Source organism: Lagenorhynchus albirostris, chromosome 3, assembly GCF_949774975.1.
Source record: "Lagenorhynchus albirostris chromosome 3, mLagAlb1.1, whole genome shotgun sequence".
Taxonomy (NCBI): Eukaryota; Metazoa; Chordata; class Mammalia; order Artiodactyla; family Delphinidae; genus Lagenorhynchus; species Lagenorhynchus albirostris.
In genome coordinates, this window is record NC_083097.1 from 152,369,271 (window position 1) to 152,384,657 (window position 15,387).

Here is a 15,387-nt window from a genome sequence, read left to right on the forward strand (position 1 = left end):
GCCAGGAATGTCAGCGAGATGGCTGTTTTTAGTAATTTCAGGCAGAGATAATGAGACTGTCACAGAGAATAGCGCATGGAGTCGAGAGGATGATGGGTACTAGATAGACATTAAGTAGATAAACTAGGTAGGACGTGCTGAATAATAGGATGAATGAAGGAGGGAACAACTCCAGGCAACATCAAGTCTGCTAGATGGTGACAAGGAAATGGAGAAAGGGGTGTGGATTAGAGGGGAGATTTTCTTTAAAGAACTGGCAGAGCTTGGGGAAAACTACAGAGAGGAAAGTGGGAAAATTTGGAATTCTTTAAAGAGTTTTTAACCTGAGTCAAGAATAATGAATTAAAATTTTGTTTTAAGCGGAGAAGAATGAGATTAAGATTTTTTTCAGACTTTTCAGACACTACAATCTTTTAAACATATGAAAGTTCAGGACTTGTATGCAGATTAGCTGCAAAGATCTATCTTTGTATTAGGCTAATAACTGATATTTACAGAATGAGCTTTAGGAGAAGAGTAGGATAGGTGCTCCAGACAATAGGGAAGAAGGAAAGGAAAACTTCTAATTTTAATTTCTTCCAAAGGAACACAGCATGTTACCTGGACACCTAGGAGGCACATTATTTGTGGAAGCAGAAAACTCAAAACTGAGGAAAAAGGCTTAAAGGCAGTGACTTTGCTGAGCAGATGCAGTCTAGTTGTTGTTAGGAGATGTTATATGTGGGGCTTTTTCAAATTATTTAGCTTTGTTTTTTGTTTTAAGTTTTCCTCTGACACTGGTAGTCTGTATAGTGCCATTTAATGATGGATTATGTTTTATTTTAATGCCATATATGAACACTCTGGGGACTGTAACTTACTAGAAAATAGAAATCATATATATGTCTTAGATTTTTGTCTAAAACGTGAATTTTCTCCAATTTAAAAGGGGGAAAAAGCGAAATAAGTAACACTACCCAGAGATTAAGTGACTGTGCTATATGTTTTCTTAGCTCTTCAGGAAGCTGCAGCAAGGTTTGAGGAGTTAAAGGCCCAAAAAGAGCTCAGACAGCTGCAGGAAGATCGAAAGAATGACAAGAAGCCACCGCCTTATAAACATATAAAGGTGAGAAAAGACCTCAGGAGAGACCCTGTAATAGCTTGCCTGCTTCCCGCTCTGTTCATGAGGAGAACTGGAAGCGCAAGCACAGTTGCTTTTAGGTAGAGGTATGAGCTTGAAAGAAGATAAGAAAAAAGTGCCAGAGCACCATTTCTAGCACATTGTGTGCACTTTATAAAATTAGTTGTGTGTTGATACAGTGTTGTTCCTGTTGCTTTCGAAAGTCTTTTCATAAAGTGGATTGGAATAGATTCTGTTCACAGTCAACGAACCTTGTGGTTTGAAAGGGAAAAAAGAGCCTTGATAAAAAATGATAAATGGCCCTGAGATAGTGTGAATAATACACATGGTAAGTCTTCTCGTAATGGCTAATAGTAAAGATATTTTAGGTGGCCAGTGTGACTAGGATTCCCAAGGTCACAAGAATACATGTTAAGTGTACCTGATGCTAGTGTACCTGGTAAAACAGTCATCATCATTTCTCATCTGGGTCCAGTAGACCCTTTATATTGTTAAGTCATTTTTATAAATACTTTACAGAAGTAAAAATAAAGGAATAGTGAGGAAAAAACTTATTAGGAATTTTAGTAAGTATTTACTGAAACCTCGTTTTTAAAAACCTTTTAATCAAGTTAGTTTTGGTGCTCAAATATCAGACCACATGAAAGAATACTATAAGCTCTATTAACAAAATGAGATTGCCCAAGTTCTTGTTGCAAGATATTTGTGACGATGTCATTCCTGGATGGGAAGACCATATATATATATATTTTTTGTCATTAGAGAAGCATTATTTGTGTACTCATTGATTTTTTTTTTCGAGTTTCTGAAGTCTGAGATTTTCACTTAGAGATCAATTTTTAGAGTCTAGTGTGTTAAGTATGTCCCAAGTATTCCATGGGACGTACTTAAACTAAAAATCAATTTGTTTTTTATCTGAAATTCAAATTCAGTTGGGTATCCTGGATTTTTACTTGCTAAATCTAGCAACCCTACTAAAAGTAGACTGAAAGATGTTATCTCCAGTCTTTTATACTTTCTGGAGAGAAGATGTAGTACTTTGGGTAATGCAGTGCAGAAACTAAACTGTGACTGTTTCACTGTTGCATCATGTTTTTATGATTCTGTCATTCCACTTATTATTTTTGTCTTTTTTAGCATAGTTGGCAATCATTGATGAGTAACAAAGAGTGATGATGAATTAGTAAAGAATTATGAGATATAGGAAAAGTAAGAACACTAAAACTCCATAATAAAGATTAGATTTATAAAAGTCTAATGGACCTGCCTAGTAGTTGCAATATAGAATGAGTTTTTTTAATAAGTAAAGTTTCTTCTTGATTTTTTGAAAGACCTCTGAGAAAGTGTCATAAAATATAAAATATCAATCCTTACGAATAGTTAAAACTGTTGGGAAAAAACCAAAACAAAACAAAACCTAAAATTGGGTCTAAATGGACCCTGATGGTAGAACTGAGAGTTAAATGGAGTTACTGTGCATGGAGACATAACACTGAGGTGTAGTTCATCCTCAGAAAAAGGGAAAGTAATTTGTTTCCACAGTCGTAGATGTCACATATAGCAGAAGTTAGGCCCTTCAGAGTAGCCCGTCAACTGTATTGAACCTGTATATTGAGAAACCAACTAACGTCCCATACATGATCTAATCACAGAATTTAGACACCAACTTCTTTCCTCCACCTTTAAAACAAAAACGTATTTCCAGGAAAAAGATTTAGAATAGGGGTTGGCAAACTATGGTCCATGGGCCAAATCTGGCCTACTATGCATGGTTGGGAAAATTTGTTTTTTACAGACTATTTCCTGACACATGAAGATTTTATAAAATTCAAATATTAGTGTCCATAATTAAAGCTTTATTGACACACAGGTATGCTTATTCATTTACATATTGTCTATTGCTGCTTTCGAGCTATAGTGGCAGAGTTGAGCAACATGCACCAGAGATCTATGGCTTGCAAAAGATAAAATATTTACTGTCTGGCCCTTTACAGAAAAAGTTTGTCAATCCCTGATCTAGAGCAAGTGTAAATACTACAATTACGTATCTGTGTTGTTCTTAACCATGTGTGGGGTTTTGTTTTTGCTTTATGTTGTGTTAGGCAAGAAACTTATTTGGGATTAATAACAGGTTAGATCATATGTCAAGGAGGAATGATTGAAACATACCTTTATAGAGAGAAAAGGAGTAGGATGAAACTTTTTTTGGATGGCAGTGTGTCAGTCAGGTAAAGGTATTCACCTTGAATCAGAGGTGAATATTCAGATGCCTTATGTAGGACCTGTAGTCTCAGGTGATTGAGCTCAGCCCTTGTTTATGCCTTAGAATTTGCCTTACTCAGTAGGTTTGTGACTTCCAGTTGCATATGGTGAGGGTGTTCCTCCATTAACAAGTTAATACTGTTTATCAGTATTTTAAAGAAGCTGGGAAGAGATCTGGCAGTGAGACTTAACGTCATTTTAAGTTGTTCTGGAGAACGTTTGAGGGCAGTATACTTCTACAAACAGATTATTCCCCACAACAGTCTTGCAAGTAAAAGTGACTTGTCAAAATCATGCAGTTCCTGAGGAGTCAAATTTTATGTATAGGATGGGTTTTTGAAGACTCGTGGTTTGACTGTTCCCACTGAAATAATATCAAGTAGGGGAGACTCATTTTTATTTTATTTTATTGAAGTATAGTTGATTTACAATGTTGTGTTAATTTCTGCCATATAGCAAAATGAGTCAGTTATACACATATATATATATTCTTTTTAATTATGGTTTTATCTCAGGATATTGAATACAGTTCCCTGTGCTATACAGTAGGACCTTGTTATTATCCACTCTATACATAATAGTTTGCATCTGCTAACCCCAAACTCCCACTCCCCAGTGCCCCCCACATACTCCCTCCCTCCCTCCCTCCCTCCCTCTCTCTCTCTCTCTCTCTCTCCCCCTCTCTCCCCCCTCTCTCCCCCCTCTCTCCCCCCCTCTCCCCCCTCTCTCCCCCCCTCTCCCCCCCCCTCCCTCCCTCCTTCTCTCTCCCTCTCTCTCTCCCCCTCTCCCTCTCTCCCCAATTAGGGGAGACCATTCTCATAGTGCACAAATCCATCTCTGTTGTGGAACATCCTTTTTTTTTTTCTCCACATTGTTGTTAGTATTTGTGAAAATTCTAATGGCTTCAGAATCACAGAAATTGTTTGGCCTCTATGTTTTACCACACTGGATTTTCACGGTGGTTTTCAGTACTAGCACCACTAAAAATGAATGCCTGGGTGACATTGCTATAGTCTATTAAAAAGATTTCAAGTTATGATAGTCAATATTAAAATACATCTTCACAAACAGGACTCTGATTGCTCAGAGACCTTTTCATGTTAAATATCAGTTGAGAATGGTGATTTTTTTTTTTAATGTAGCAGCTAAAGTGGCGCCACCATGTGGCAATAGCAGAAACTCATTTTACAATTTACTTGGCTTACCAGCCTTGAAATTATGATATTTTTTAAGAGATGAATTTTTAAAATTTGTGGTATTTACATTTTGCGTATCAAGTGAGGCTTTATTTTTATGTCAAATTGCCTAAATCTTTATTTCCTCCAGGTTTTTTTTTTTTGGTTTTTGTTTTTTTGCTCTACGTGGGCCTCTCACTGTTGTGGCCTCTCCTGTTGCGGAGCACAGGCCCCGGACACACAGGCTCAGCGGCCCTGGCTCACGGGCCTAGCTGCTCCACGGCATGTGGGATCTTCCCAGACCAGGGCACGAACCCGTGTCCCCTGCATCAGCAGGCGAACTTTCAACCACTGCGCCACCAGGGAAGCCCTCCTCCAGTTTTTTAATTGTGGTAAAATACAGATAACATAAAATTTTTGATCTTAACCATATTTAAGTATACAGTTCAGTGGTATTAAATGCATTTGTAACGTTTTGCAACCGTTGCCACCATCCATCTCTAGAACTCTACATTTTGTAAAACTGAAATCTATACCCCAGTAAACAGTAGCTTCCCATTTTCCCCTCCTCTCAGCCCCTGGCAACTATTATTCTACTTTCTGTCTCTTTGTATCTAAGTAGAATCAGTATTTGTCTGTTTTGACTGGCTTATTTCATTTAACATAATATCCTCCGGGTTCATCCATGTTGTATATCGTGTGTCAAAATTTCCTTCCTTTTTAGGCTGAATGAGATTATATTATTTTTACCACATTTTGCTTATTCATTCGTCGGTGGACACTTGTGTTGTTGCCACATTTAAGTTATTGTGAATAATTCTGCTAAATCTTGATAATTCAAAATCATGTAAAATGTGGCATGTGACTTTAAAGGAAAGAAATCTGCCTTTCATAGGTCCTAAATTGTCTTGTGTTGACTTGCCTGCTATACTATAGTATGTGTTTCTACTCCAGGTGAACCGTCCTATTGGCAGGGTACAGATCTTCACTGCAGACTTGTCTGAAATTCCCCGTTGCAACTGTAAAGCTACTGATGAGAACCCCTGTGGGATAGACTCCGAGTGCATCAACCGCATGCTGCTCTATGAGTGTCACCCCACAGTATGTCCTGCTGGAGGGCGCTGCCAAAACCAGTGCTTTACTAAGCGCCAGTATCCAGAGGTTGAAATTTTTCGCACATTACAGAGGGGCTGGGGTCTCCGGACAAAAACAGATATCAAAAAGGTGAAGAAACCTATTCTTAATTTTCAGATTTTTTTTCTTTGCAGTTGCTTAATATGAGTAATTGTTCTTGATGAATATGAGAAAATTGATCATGGAGGAAAATAATATTGTGTGAGGATTAACCTTATTTTTATATCTTGCCAATCCTTCCAGAAATTAGAGGCTTGAAAATAGATGGTCTCCTTTATTTCTAAAGTTCAAGTATTGATCATGTTCACTATGTATGAGAATGATAAAAATGAGGGAAATTCATAGAGATACTTGTTTGCTCGTTTGCGGAAATCCTGGAACCTGTAGTTAGGATAGTGAGAGCATGATACAGTGGTGTTAATCACCAACTAATAAAATAAAATCTATTTTTACTGAGAGAAAAATAGGTTTGGGTTCATGGAACATGCAGGAGAAGAGGATTAGGTCTTCTCTAATGAAAATGCAGTAACATCCTCAACTTGAAACTTGGAAGGACTTGCAGGTTTCTAATAAATAGATGGTATTGTACAGTCTTTGAGTAGAATAAATTATATTTGACATTTTAATAGAATAAACCTTACTCTGGTTATACCTTCTGAAGAATTTTATTGAAGTTTGTTTCTAGAAAAGGAAGTGAATATGGGGTGGTCTATTTTAGTCATTTGCTAAGTAACCATTATATATTGTCTGTGTGTCGGGCATGTTGCTGTGTGATGCAGTGCTCAGTAAGAGAGACATGGTCCATGCTTTCATACAGTTTACATTCTAGATGCGGAGAGACATTGAACAAGTAATCACCCAATGTGGAAACACAAAGGGTTCTGGAGGCATGTGGCAAAGGGCCTGAAACTAGCTTGTCTCTGAGAATTTTAATTTTTTTTTTTTGTTGTTGTTGTTGTTGCGCTTAGTTGCAGCAGGCAGGCTCCTTAGTTGCAGCTCAAGGGCTCCTTAGTTGTGTCACATGGGCTTCTTAGTTGTGGCATGTGAACTCTTAGTTGCGGCATGCATGTGATCTAGTTCCCTGACCAGGGATCGAACCCGGGCCCCCTGCATTGGGAGTGTGGAGTCTTAACCACTGCACCACCAGGGAAGTCCCTGAGAATGTTTTAAATTGAGGCTTGAAACATAAGTAATTGTTGGCTTAGGCTGGTTGAGTGTTCAAGCATTTCAGGTAGAGGGGACAGCATGAGAGAAAGCCAGTATGACTATTGTATAGTGAGTCAGGAGGACAGTGATGTGAAATGTGGTGGAAGGGCAGTAGGCAGGGCATGCTCCAAGGAAAAAGAGGATAGTTTAGCGAAATTGACTTTTAGGTTCTTGGACAGGTAAAGGGATCAACTATCCATATCACCATTATAGTGGAGCTTTAGTTTACTTACTTTTATTTTGGTTGATCTTAAGGTGTATCCCAAGTTTTCTGCTGTTGGCTGTGGTAGGAGTGGGGAGATGGTTCATATTTTCAAATAGTTGAAGTATCATATTTATATTATGTGGTTTCTTGAATAAACCTTTGTTAAAGTGACTAGTTAAATGTGCATGAATTGCTTTGGAGAATCTGTTGTTTTCATTAATTTTTTAAAATAAGGTATACCTGTGAACACAGTTATGCTTTTTGTCACTTAAGTCAAGAGCTATTTCTTGTTCCAGGGTGAATTTGTCAATGAATATGTGGGTGAGCTAATAGATGAAGAAGAGTGCAGAGCTCGAATCCGTTATGCCCAAGAACACGATATCACTAATTTCTATATGCTCACTTTAGACAAAGTAAGTAATGAAAAGTGTTATTTCCACTGTTATAAGATTGTGAATTAGTGTTGTCCCAGCTCTAGTGTTCATAGGCATGTCATACACTGTCCAAAACAGTGTCTTTCCCCCATATTCATAGGGATTGCTTGATCAGGGTCCTGGAGTTAGGTAAGGTTGCTCATTTCTAGCTGTACATCCATGGCAAAAGGCAATACAGCTGCTTTTAGCATTATTTTTCAGTGTCCAATGTAAGTGATTATGTCTTTTAGTGTTTTTCCTATAAGATTAAAACTTGAAGCCAGAAAAATAATAATTCTTTTACTTTTTATTTTACAGATTGAGACACTGATTTGTTCGTATTTAATTAGTGCATTGAGAAGGTCATATATATTGACTATAGAACTCAGCTTACAAACCCAAGTCAGCTCTCCAATTATTGGAATTTCTGATGAGTTACATTTCACTGGTGTCTAGAATTATATTTGGGATTTCTTTTTTTGTATGTGTGTGTTTCCAACATGTTTTATTTATTTATTTTAAATTTATTTTTTAATATTTTATAGAAGTATATTTCGTTTACAATGTATTAATTTCTGCTGTATAGCAAAGTGATTCAGTTATACATATATATATTCTTTTTCATATTCTTTTGCATTATGATTTATCACCAGATATTGAATATAGTTCCCTGTGCTATACAGTAGGACCTTGTTGTTTATGGGATTTATTTCTAATTCCAGCATCCTAATGTGTTTCGTTTCTGTGTATACTGAGATTCCTCTTTGTACCTGAGTATTATGTTCTGCTAGGTTCCTCTCCCCCACCCTCCTTTAACTTTTATAATAGACCTTTCTTGGTGTGAAACTTTGTATTTACCGAGTTGTACTTTTATGGATTGTGAGATTCTCACCTCAAGATACTCTTGATCTTCATTCGGGATGGGGTCTTGATGTCATTATTAAAATATTAGGTGATTTCTGATGTGTAGCCAGGGTTCAGGACTACCTAATTTAGAGAATGGAACAAGCTACTATTTCTAGGATGGTGGTCCTCAAACTTTAGCATATATCATAATCACCTAGTGGGCTTAACACAGATTGCTGGGCCTCAGAGTTTCTGCTTTAGTATATCTGGAGTGCAACCCAAGAATTTGCATTTCTAACGGATTCCGAGGTGGTGATACTAGTGCTGGTCAAGGGACTACACTCTGAGACCACCCCTCTGGAAGAATCAAACTTTACAAATAGAAACTCCAGCTTATTTATTATCACTCTAATTTTAATCAATAATAGTAGAGGTCTGCTGAACAGCATCTCTTGGAATTCTAGGATCGTATTATTGATGCTGGTCCCAAAGGAAACTATGCTCGATTCATGAATCATTGCTGCCAGCCCAACTGTGAAACACAGAAGTGGTCTGTGAATGGAGATACCCGTGTTGGCCTTTTTGCCTTGAGTGACATTAAAGCAGGTAAGAATTATTTAAGGATTCTGGAGCTAGGAATGGGATTTCAGTTTTTATTATCTAAAAATCCCATATGTTCTATAATCCAAAATGAGGTTGCAAATTCCCAAGGATACATAAAAGACTTTCCAGGTGGTACTTAGCATGTACCAGGTATTTTTTTTGTTGGTGGTGGTATGGTAAAATACACGTTACATAAAATTTACCATTTCAGCCATTTTTAAGTGTACGGTTCAGTGGCATTAAGTCCATTCACATTGTTGTGCAACCATCACCACCATCTATCTCCAGAACTTTTTATCTTCTCCAACTGAAGATACCCATTAACCAATAACTCCCTCATTTCCCCCCTCCCCGAGCCCCGGGCAACCACCATTTTATCTTCTGTCTCTGTGATTTTTTTAGCTACTCTGGGAATCTCATGTAAGTGCAGTCATACAATATTTGTTTTGTTGTGGCTAGCTCATTTTTACTTAGCATGATGTCTTCAAGGTTTGGGCATGGATGTTTGGGTTTTTTTTGTTTGTTTGTTTTTTTCTGGCCGTGCCACACGGCTTGTGGGATCTTAGTTCCCCGACCAGGGATTGAACCAGGGGCCACCACAGTGAAAGCACCAAGTCCTAACCACTGGACCACCAGGGAATTTCCTGGATGGTTTTAAAGGAATAAATTTCCAGACCTTTTCCATAGCCTTTATATGAACTCCTTAAAAATTGGTCTGCCTTAGGACTTTCCCTGGTGGCACAGTGGTTAAGAATTCGCCTGCCAATGCAGGGAACACGGGTTCGATCCCTGGTCCGGGAAGATCCCACATGCCGCGGAGCAACTAAGCCCGTGTGTCACAACTACTGAACCCGCGTGCCACAACTACTGAAGCCCACGCGCCTACAGCCTGTGCTCTGCAACAAGAGAAGCCACCGCAATGAGAAGCCCGTGCACTGCAACGAAGAGTAGCCCCCGCTCGCCGCAACTAGAGGAAGCCCGTGCGCAGCAATGAAGACCCCACGCAGCCAGAAATAAATAAATTTATTTTTAAAAAAAATTGGTCTGCCTTAGAAAGTGTCAGCAGTCCAGGTCTCCTTTTACAGTTGCCCTTCATCCACTTTATAAACCAAATATCCACCTCTTACCCATCTGAATTTTATGGTTTATGAGCCCAAGGCTAAGAAAAACAAAAACCCTCACCTCTTGGGTCTCAAAGAACTGGACATTTGGAGAATGCACAGCTATGTTGTGGCCTGCCTAGATGCCTATTACGTCTCTGAGAATTCAGAGTGTAGAAGTGAGGTAGTTGTAATCAGCACAATATTAAGATGTTTATTTGAATTGAAAGTAAACCTGATAGGGCTAAGAGGTTTGAAAGTAAAGTTATATGATGGATATTTTCCATCAATTAAAGGAGCTTAAAATTTAGTGTCAAGGTTTTGATGAAAAAGTTGTAAGCATATCGTATATACATATACATATGACACCCTCTAAATTGCATGATTTTTTAAAATATTTAGACTTGTATAAGTTTGAATGTATAAGGATGTATATAATTTTTCAAAATAAGTTTTGCAGGAATACTAGCAAAGCATTTTCAGGATCACTCTCCTAACTCAAAATGAGATCAGACTGGCCTGGGTAGTTTGTAATTGACAGTAGCGTAGTCCAATGACTTTCAAAGCAGAAATCCCATATGAGCATTCTGCTTTGCCCAGTCAGTGTTGTTTACCTCAGCAAACACTAATCAAGATAAAGTAATTAAAGAGCAATTTTGTCAGCTTTTTGTCTGTTGCCTTTTCTTTTTTTCAATCTGTGGATAACACCCAACACCCCCCGCCCCACCCCCCCCCGATATATCTATTTCTCTATAATTTAAATATACTGCTGCCCAGGAGTCTTTTAGGCTCTTTAGAATTTTAAAGGCTCTGACAGTTTTCATATTTTAAAAATTGAGCCACTGTTTTGCATTGCTTCACATAAAAGTATTTAATGATGAAAGTAACAATGCTTGAGCATCACTGTGCACTGTGCTCTATTGGACTAAATGATAGTGATTTTTAAAATCAGTAAGTTGTATCAAATTTTTGGAATGGATGGCTTCAGAGTAAATTGGGTAGATTTCTGCTTTGTAACAGGAATTATCAAGTGAGTGTGTAAGAGCTACCATTTATCCAATGCCAGACACTGTTCCAAGCATATTGTCTCATTTAATCCTTACAAAAGTACTGTAAAGTATTTGGTAGCATTATCTATGTTACTTGGATTCTTGGATCTGATATATCTCTCATTCTTTTCTCCATTTTTCTCTGTAACCACACTGGGGGAGGGAGGGGCAGTGTTCCTCTGTATTAATTACTTAAATGTTAGCCATGTGACTTCAGTTCTTATCTCTGTCCTGACTGCTTTTAGTACCACACTTCTACTTTGAACTTTAGTCTGTGTCCATGGGGATGGCCTCTTCTACCATGTCTAGCCACAAATTTCTCTTCTGCCATATTCATTCAGCTCAGGTAGAATGGTGTGGAAATTGACAGACCTTATTTTTGTCCTCCCAGTCTGCAAGGGTGGGTGGGGGAATTGAGACAGAATGTGCTCATTGCCATGCAGAGTGCCCATAGGAGCTTCAGCCTTGCGAATGGAATCAGAACTTTAAGCTTGCTCTCCTCCTTACACATCCAACCTCATGGGCTCTTCACATACCTGTTACTTTCTGTCTTCAATGTGTCATACTCACTCCTTGTTTCTCTCTTCTCCAGTGCCATTTGCCATCCCCCAGATTGCAGATTATTGTATTTTGGACTGTTTTCTAGAATGGCTTTCCTGTATGCACACTGATGATACCTTCTGATTTATCTCCTTGTGTGGTTTTGTTTACACAGTGGATGCTGAGTGAGCAGCAAGTTATGCCAAGTATCTTGCTATCTTGTGGTTGAGTTGCACTGTAAGCACATTAAATATATGAAAATTCAGCTATATGCTCATAAATTTTTAAATAAGATTAGTGTGAATAGAATTACCCATCATTCAGTACAATAAGTTCACAGTGGGGAGGGGAGATGTGACCCTGCTGTTACCTTGGTCAGTCTTGGTTCCTACAGGCTCCTCACAATGTGAGCCTCTTACCAGGCCACAAATGATTCTAGCATTTGTACCATATGAACTCCTAAATATAAGCCAGCTGCTTTATAATTTGCTCAACCAAATTAAAAAATAATTGTTTCCAATATTAGATGAAAAACTGTATATATTAATTAGTCTCACTGATAGAAGATTTGTCATTCTGCAAAGGGAAATCTTCCTAAGTTTTGACAATTTTGACTGAACAATTATCACTTTGTACATGAACGGTAAGCCATGACCCCCACCCAGAGATAACCTCTTTGTATGTCTGTATAAAATTCTTCTATTTGTTAGGCTTTCCCTAACATGCTTTGAGTTTGAATGTGTGATTTATTTGCTCTCAGTTTTGATGAAATGCACTTGTGACAGAAAGGGGACTTTTTTACCTTAAATTTGTACATCTCCTATTAAAGTTTACAAATTTCTGCTATGTACATTATGTCATTCTCAGTAAGCTTGTGAGATTGTTATCTGCATTTAATAAATGGACTCTTCGGCTCAAATCAGCCAGCTAGATTGTGGTGTAACTGGGATGTATAGCCAGGGCTTAGGTCTTGTGGTCTAGAGTTCTCTGGTATTATTCTGTATTGACATGTCTCTCTCCCTTAAGTGCTGCCTGGTAAGATGTACTCACCTTGGCACAGATGACAGGTTTCCTTCATACTTGCTTTCCCAGTGCCTGGCACATCAGTGCACAATAAATTGCTGTTTGTCTGTTTTTGGTAATGAAATAATATATTTTGAATCTGAATGGTTAGAAAAAAATAAAAAACAATTTGGGATTAACACATCTATAGTAAAAGTTATTTTAAATATTACTTGTTGGGACTTCCCTGGAGGTCCAGTGGTTAAGACTTCGCCTTCCAGTGCAGGGGGTGCATGTTTGATCCCTGGTCGGGGAGCTAAGATCCCACATGCCTCGCAGCCAGGAAACCAAAAGGTAAAACGGAAGCAATATTGTAACAAATTCAATAAAGACTTTAAAAATGGTCCACATCAAAAAAATCTTAAAAAAAAATTACTTGTTAAGTCATGTAAGTTTTTCTGTTATTAAGTTATATTAGCTCATTAATAATGTTATATGATTAGGATTTATTAGTATGTTAATAATACAGTGTGATTAGAGTTAATCCTTTTAATCCTCTTTTAAAAATTCATCTGTTCTCTTGGAAGTCTGCCTTTTGTGATTAATAGAGAAATAATGTAATTAAAGCCATAGATATTAATATTTTCATGGTCTTTTATGCAGGCACTGAACTTACCTTCAACTACAACCTAGAATGTCTTGGGAATGGAAAGACTGTTTGCAAATGTGGAGCTCCGAACTGCAGTGGCTTTTTGGGTGTAAGGCCAAAGGTACCTTTTAAACATAAAGCTGTAAAATAGGAACCTGTAGATTACTTCCCATGTCTTTTATTGGTCTTAGTTGATCTTACATTTCCTAAGAAAGATTCTCAGTCTCTGTGTCTCTTTTTGCCTTTTTAAAGATATCAAAGAATCTGATATTGAATTTAAGATTCTAAATGTACTATAAGACTGTAGATAAACATAGGACTTTTTTTTTTTTTAAGGACCGTTAATCTTAACCATGTACCAGTATAAACTTTGTTGTATCTTACTTCCTGGTTTTTTATGTGTACTTTAACTGAATTATAATTCTATAACTGTTAAGAATTGTTTATAATTCTTAAATATTATACATTTTTCCTTGCTGTTACATAATTTTCATAACCATCATTTTTAGTGACTGTTTAAATTTTTATATAATGGATGAACCATAATAGATGAACATCTGGATGCTTCCAGATTTCTCTATCGTAAGTAACAGCATGCTGAAAATTGAAATTTAATTTTGATGCAAAGTAGACTACACCGTGACTCCAATTGGGTATTTCCCATTATGCTTGTTTGATTGTGAAGTCAACATTAAGAACTGAAAAATGCAAATTAGTATGGAAACCACTAGCTAAAGAGGGTAATCATTTTGAGCTATAATAAATGAAGAACACCCAGTGATTATTCTTTTATTTATTAAATAAGAAAATTTATATTGGATTTTGTATTTTGTTTAGTTAGTTGGTTAAATGGTCTTGTTCCTTAAGATGTGCGGTTGACTTAGTCCCTATAAATTAAAATAGTAACAGAGTTTAATGGTGTTAGGTGCACTAGGGATGTCAGTTTCTATATCTTTAGGGTCTGTGTAGCATTTCACACATGAATCAGTGAAAGGGAAATTCGGGAGCAGAAGTTTAGAAATGGGAGGAGATCACTGTGGGCTGGCAATAAATTGGATTGGTCCTGGATGTTCCTAGGCTGAGATAAATAATGCGATGAAAACCATGCATTTTGATGACCAAGTGTGGTCTGCAGGGAGCACAGAGTAGACCTGTGGGCTGCACCAGGATCTATCTTGGGGAGTGGTGGACATGAACCTAAACTGACTTAGGTAAAGATGCATAGCTTGTCAAGAGCAAGGGCCACAAATTAGTTTTCTGTGTCTTCCTAGCACATGGCTCATACTAAGTGCTCAGTGAAGGTTTGTTGAATAAGTTAAGAAATGTGTGTGACACATACACCCAGAGAAGTCTTCCTTAGTTTTTGAAATTAGACAAACATAAGAATAAAAATAAAACTTACTGTTAAAGGATGATCTTTAATACCAGTCTTATGTATCAACAGAAAGCAGCACATTTCTCTCTTAATTCGCTCAAGTGGTAGGAGTAGTTGATACCAGATAAAATTCATGCTACCATTCATTGGGTACCTATGATATGCCCAGTGCTTTTCCTGCATTTTCTCTTAACTTCACAGTAGTCTATGAGGACTGTGTCTTCCCAGAGGAGAGTCTGAAGCTCAGAGAGGATAGTTAACCTGGTCAAGATCATACAACTAATGTGTCGACAATATTTGACCTCTAGAATCAACCCATTGCCACAGAGGAAAAGTCAAAGAAATTCAAGAAGAAGCAACAGGGGAAGCGCAGGACCCAGGGTGAAATCACAAAGGAGCGAGAGGATGAGTGTTTCAGCTGTGGGGATGCTGGCCAGCTCGTCTCCTGTAAGAAGCCAGGCTGCCCCAAAGTTTACCATGCAGACTGTCTCAATCTAACCAAGCGACCAGCAGGTTGGTGCCAAAATCCATTTAGAGTTCTCCTTGTTCTCTGCCAGAATTCTCAGAGCCCTTTGGTCTTCCCATGCATAGTGTTGAGAGGTGTCAAAATAAATGACAACAAAGGCTTAGAATCCTAGGTTATAGAGAAGGGAACAGAAACTCACTCGCTCTGTCAAGCATTTTATGTTATTTTATCCTCCCAGCAAC

At 37.8% G+C, this 15,387-nt stretch overlaps 1 protein-coding gene across 5 annotated transcripts in view; it reads left to right on the top strand.

Annotated features, from left to right (window-relative positions):
• The window catches only part of NSD1 (nuclear receptor binding SET domain protein 1), a 135,760-nt gene that overhangs the window by 113,050 nt on the left and 7,323 nt on the right, over positions 1-15,387 (top strand). For 4 of the 5 annotated variants that reach the window (XM_060144282.1, XM_060144284.1, XM_060144283.1 and 1 more), the window contains 6 exons: positions 993-1,105; positions 5,512-5,781; positions 7,399-7,515; positions 8,826-8,967; positions 13,319-13,425; positions 14,988-15,192. In XM_060144282.1, coding sequence (XP_060000265.1) covers positions 993-1,105; positions 5,512-5,781; positions 7,399-7,515; positions 8,826-8,967; positions 13,319-13,425; positions 14,988-15,192 — 954 coding nt within the window. Of the gene's footprint in view, positions 1-992; positions 1,106-5,511; positions 5,782-7,398; positions 7,516-8,825; positions 8,968-9,688; positions 12,856-13,318; positions 13,426-14,987; positions 15,193-15,387 lie in introns of those variants that run through there. The other variant, XM_060144286.1, reaches the window with a different exon arrangement.